The 5,237-nt window shown below is 41.7% G+C and overlaps 3 protein-coding genes across 3 annotated transcripts in view; 1 reads left to right on the top strand and 2 right to left on the bottom strand. All coding sequences in view use genetic code 11, as the record gives it.

Annotated features, from left to right (window-relative positions):
- EGR_04991 (hypothetical protein) overlaps positions 1-164 on the top strand; it is a gene marked incomplete at both ends in the record, with an annotated part of 3,514 nt that extends 3,350 nt beyond the window's left edge. The window contains one exon of the mRNA XM_024494240.1: positions 88-164. Coding sequence (XP_024351334.1) covers positions 88-164 — 77 coding nt within the window. The remainder of the gene's footprint in view (positions 1-87) is intronic.
- A 1,868-nt stretch (positions 165-2,032) lies between these two features.
- Positions 2,033-3,390, bottom strand: EGR_04990 (Magnesium transporter protein; the record flags this gene model as incomplete). The annotated part of the gene is made up of 10 exons (XM_024494239.1): positions 2,033-2,048; positions 2,088-2,178; positions 2,246-2,317; positions 2,386-2,449; positions 2,485-2,571; positions 2,603-2,743; positions 2,779-2,919; positions 2,953-3,070; positions 3,103-3,269; positions 3,301-3,390. The coding sequence occupies 10 exons, from the start codon at positions 3,388-3,390 to the stop codon at positions 2,033-2,035; spliced, it is 987 nt and encodes a 328-aa protein (XP_024351333.1).
- Positions 3,391-4,576: 1,186 nt separating this feature from the next.
- EGR_04989 (Glycoprotein-N-acetylgalactosamine 3-beta-galactosyltransferase) overlaps positions 4,577-5,237 on the bottom strand; it is a gene marked incomplete at both ends in the record, with an annotated part of 7,453 nt that continues 6,792 nt past the window's right edge. Inside the window, one exon of the mRNA XM_024494238.1 lies at positions 4,577-4,768. Coding sequence (XP_024351332.1) covers positions 4,577-4,768 — 192 coding nt within the window. The remainder of the gene's footprint in view (positions 4,769-5,237) is intronic.

Here is a 5,237-nt window from a genome sequence, read left to right as displayed (position 1 = left end):
TAGACTGGTTCTCAACCGCCCTCCTTGTTAAGAGCACCTGCTACTTGCCTGAAATAACTAGAGCTGCTCAACGATTTAGGATTTTAGGTGGAAGATTTGATGTTCCGTTTGAGCGAACTGCTTTAACTAGACAATTATTAAAGCCAAAGTGTACTTCAATCTGAGGCAAATGTTTTAATTCACCTCTCGTCATAAAAGGTTTATTGGTTCAGTAGAGACTCCGCACATTTCGCTAATTTTGTAGTTATTTACAAAACATTCGACTCCTGGACATTCTTCAGGACAGGCAGTTGTAGCAGATCGACAAGCAGCTTATTGGTTTCTGTTGTAAATTTTGACGCTTCTCCCTTCTTGCCAACCTCTTCTCGATTTCGTTATTTCTGACCGGCTCATCTGCATTCTGATTAATCGACGACCCACCAATCATATTTCGAGTATTTTGACCTTTGCCCTACTTGTTTTTCCAGGTTATTGCGCGAAAGCCGTGGGTGTACAGTGGTTGGACAGCTTGGACGAGTATGGTGAGGAGGTCTTTCATCCCTTTTACCCTTCACATTTGCTCAGTAAGCCAGCCATGACATCAACCCCGTGGATCTTTGGTCGGAACTACCACCCCTTGAAAATGGTGAGTAACGTTGGGAAAGGAAATTACTTTTTTCCCCGCCCCTTATTCAGGGTCATTTTCTTGCCGACTTCAAGTCATTTTAATTGTGCCTTCGAAGTGTGTACATATTTTGAATGCGACACGGCTACCCTACCCGTGGCGGAACCTAACCTTGCAAGCTGCTTAACCACAAAGTGCAAATAGTCCTCATCTGGACATTTGTTAAGGGAAGACCTCAAATCCACTGCACAAACCCATTGGCACTTCGAGAGAATACCAGCCATCCTTGCCTGGACCTTTTCTCTTTTGCATGTCCTAGGGTTTCAAATGTTGTAGCGACCACTCCGTATCTTTCCACTACGTCAAACCAATGGATATGTACACACTAGAATACCTCACTTATCACCTCTACCCAGCCGGTATTGCTAGAGATCCGAGCCAATACGTGGAGCTAGAGAGATTGCGTCTCACATACCAGGAATGATCTCCTTCAATCACTCTATCTGCCTCGCTCTTTCACCAGAATGTACATTCCCACACGGACACATTCTGTTTGCCTTTGGACAGATTAAGATGCCCAAGATTGAAGCTATAAGTTTTTTTTGAAAAAACATGGGATCATTTAGTCCGATGAGATGCCTTCTTGACAAGCAAATGGTGCATTAAAAATAGTAAAAGCATCTTCCAGATTTGGTTTTTGAACTGCATTTACCATTGGGCAGTTAATTTTTTTGGCGAAAAGCAAGTTACCACAGGATCGCCGGTTCTTCAAAAGTGCAACCGTGGCAAGATATTGCAGTAAAATGTAAAAATCTACAGTACGGGAAGTCGCCTAAGCGTCATGCTACAATTCTGCCCGACAATCCACCAGCACACCACAGCAAAGAGCACGCCAATGAGCAACGAAATCTGGACACGTCTCGTGAGCTGATGTAACGGAGCCCTAAAACTATTTTCAAATTCGTGTACAAAAGACCAGATTCGACCTTCAGAGAATGGTATCCAACACCAACCCAGAACGTGGTTCTGTAGTTGTTGACATCGCCAGTACACGGTAGATGTACAGTGATCCACAAATCCAATGCCACGCCCACGAGGAAGAGAAGCAGAGCGCTTCGCTGCTGACATTAAGACTCAATACTACGATAGGAGATAGACCGCAGGTAATTGTTAAAATTTGTATTGAAATGGACTTCATAGCAAGCATAGACATTTAGCAAACATGACTAGTCAGTGTGAGAAGGGTTTTCGCAAGTATTACACCTCCCTATCCAGATACTGCGAGTTTATAGGCAAGAAATCGAACTATATCTCTGGTCCGATAATAAGAAATGCCCCATTTTGAAAAAGGTAGTAAATAAGTAATACTGACGAATGCACCAATCAAGAGAGTTGACAGATAGTCAGTTGATTACGCTGGATTACCTGCTATTTCAAAAGAAAGCTAAAGAGAAGCAACGATTACATAGTTAGCATGTCTTACCTGTATGGATAACTCTGGTTCTTCTTACGGAATAGGGACAGACATAGGCTTGTAAATACGACAAACATTGCAACTCCCAGTACCGCCATTGCTAATAAAAGCAGACAACAGTAGCGTTAAAATGAAGAAGACAAGGAAAAAGCAAAGCCACAACCAACCTCGTCTTTTATTCGAATCCGGTGTCTGGTTAACGTCAGTCAGAATCACAAAACTCAAGGAAACAAGAGCGTCTAAGTTTTAGTTAAGGAATATTTGAAGGTGAATTTAGAAAAAAAAAAGTGGAGCGGCAAAAGGATACATGTAGTCATGATAATAAGGGTTTCTGAAACGAATTGTGAATTATTATTAGGATAAAAAAGAACCTAGGAAGAAATACTAGTTATGTGTCAGATCTTACGAGGCCCTCTTCAGCAGAGGAATGAAATGCAGGTGGCCGCCTAATGCTGTTCCACACTTGACCGGAGATCATGTAAAAAATGAGAATCTGAAGGTAAGTTGAGTTAGTGCTCGCCTACCATGCAGGTATACGAAATTGTGGAGCGGTTAAAGAATTGCCCAATATTTTCAAAGCGAAGGTAGAAAATTATTCCACCTACACTGGCCAATATAGCCAGAAGAAAAAGGCCTGAGTAACTAGGAGGACGTTCAACGTCAAACTACATCGAGGATTGAGAATTGCCCAACAACCTACATGAATACCGGTCCTCAAAAATACCCACCGAGCCAAAACTTCGGCACTTAATCCATTTTGTGTGATATCATAAACATCCTCCTTTTTTGGCGAAGTGGTAGGAGGAAAGTGGATAAACACCGGTACTGTATTTTGGTTCAACTACAAAATTAGTTAAAAGCATTAGGAGCCCACAGATGTGAAAATCTCCGAGTCGCCATCATAGTCAGCGACTGCGAAGAATAGTTCATTCTTATTCGTTTTGGAGAGGGAATAGGAGCGAGAAAGAATGGCGAACTCATCCGCGGCAAGCCTAAATAAATTACAAGATCAAAAAGGACATACTGACAGTGATGGCAATTATGTCTGTGACTTAATGCGGTCAGCATTAAAATAGTCGAATAGTTCCGAGGGGCCTTGAGCAAAAACTCATTATATTTCTCGAAGTCCAAGGGAAGCAACTTAGATTGATCCAGAAGTGATACAATGGTCTTAACTTTTTGTTCAAGGATCTAGATTATAAATGGTATAACTGACGCTTACATCAACTTCACGGGTACCCGTTGTTTCGACTACCTGCTGATATAAATTAACTAACAGAAAAGCGTAAAGCCACATTTTTAAGACATGCATAGACGAGGCCGCGACAGACGCGTTAAATATAACAACGTCACGGTGCATTCACCAATCGTAAGCAAGAAAAGTGCAAACTTGGTTTACGGGAGCATTGATATACAAATTATTGCAAATATTGCAAATGTATAAATAAAATGGATTAAAAAGCGTTGCTCAAATATGGTATTAGGGAAATGGAGTAGCGTACCTAGAAGTCTTTTGTAACAGAGAATATCTGGGGTAGTTTTTAAGGCAACAAAAGAAAAATAACTACGCGCTTTGGTGAACCAACATAAAGCTTCTGCCTAAAATCATGGTTTGCTGTTTCGATTATGCAAATTTTGGACATTCGTTGCTCTTAAACTGCCTCATAGATCTAAAACCGGCGTCGGATACCATTGGTAAGCAAAATCTGGGCTCAGTTAAGATTAGCGATCAAGCGGTAACAGCTGCTCCCACATGTACAAACCTCGCACCCACATCTATTTTGGTGTTCGTACTTTGTGATTCTTTAATAATTTGCACAACTGACAAATTAAGAATTTTGCATAGACCATGTCTGGGCAGAATCCCCAAATGAGGCGCGTGAAGTGTTATTACCCACTTAACCTACCATTGCACCCAGAGTCTTTTTTGAAGTTCTTAGCAGTCTCAGCACTGTGACGGGAAATATATTATTAACGTAATGAATGGTTGAGGTCACTGGTACGGCCCGGCCACCACGCTGTAGAGCGGAAATGCAATCTGCCGAGAACTTAGTGCCCTCGTAACCAGATGTAGAGTTAAGAACCAACAAAACATCATGCTACTTAACACCTTCAAGCATGTAGCCAACTTTGAGAAGTTCACTAATGCATATCTCGGCAAACCACTTGACACCCTGCACAGGGGACCCCCCGTAAAACACCGTCAGGCAGCGCAGTGCTACATTCCAGAAAGTTCCTTGTTCCAGCCTCTCGCTACTGCTTTGGAAGGCAACCCTGCTGATGCTAGTGACCTTCATCTTAGTTAAGACAGCAGTCACGCGCACTCCAAACCGGGTTTCTTTATCCCTAGGACCCAAATTGAGAACAAAGCTTCCCGACTTAAAAGCCCATTTCCGCTAAGTAGCAAAAGGAACCGAAGTAGATTTTGATTTTCACAGTAGTCGGGAAAGACATAACAAGAAAAGTCAAAGGAGTTTTGTTGAAAGCACAAAATAAAGTTAACCCAAATTCCGATCTTCTCGCGCCACTAGTAATAGGTTATTTCGCAACTTTAGGAGTTCATTGTACTGCCCCATATCTCTGGCAATCCCGAATGGATGAAGGTGATAGATGAGGTAATCCATTGTGTACATCTCCCACGGGGAAACGTAGTGGAAAGACACAGAATGATCACTGCAACAATTGAGACCCTAAATTAATGCCAAATAGGGGAATAGTATTAACAAATGCATAGCAAACCATAAAACAAGCCAAAAATTAACAATACAAACCGGAGACACATTTGAGATTTATGTATAATTTCAAACGAAAAGAAAACAAAGGGGAGTCAAAAAAGTAACAAGAAAAAAAACCAACATCGGTGAACAGCCAACTATACAGAAGGATCAGAATGCGAATAGGCTTATCGGGAGTAACGAGGTCGAGAAGCAGTTTGGCAACAACGGAGAAACAGGCGCTGAAAGACATTCCACCAAAATTTGTGGCAAAAGTTAATAAACTGCCGCTTGTTTTTTAGAAAGACGAATGCTTCACAAAAACTACAACAATGGCGAAATGCATGCAGTCTCTACAAGACAATTATGCCCTTTTGCACGGAGGGGGAGATCAAAGCATTCAACTTGGATTGCAACACACTTCTCCCTTACTAAATCGCCCATT

Source organism: Echinococcus granulosus, assembly GCF_000524195.1.
Source record: "Echinococcus granulosus chromosome Unknown EG_S00034, whole genome shotgun sequence".
Taxonomy (NCBI): domain Eukaryota; kingdom Metazoa; phylum Platyhelminthes; class Cestoda; order Cyclophyllidea; family Taeniidae; genus Echinococcus; species Echinococcus granulosus.
This window is presented reverse-complemented; position numbering and strand designations above follow the sequence as displayed.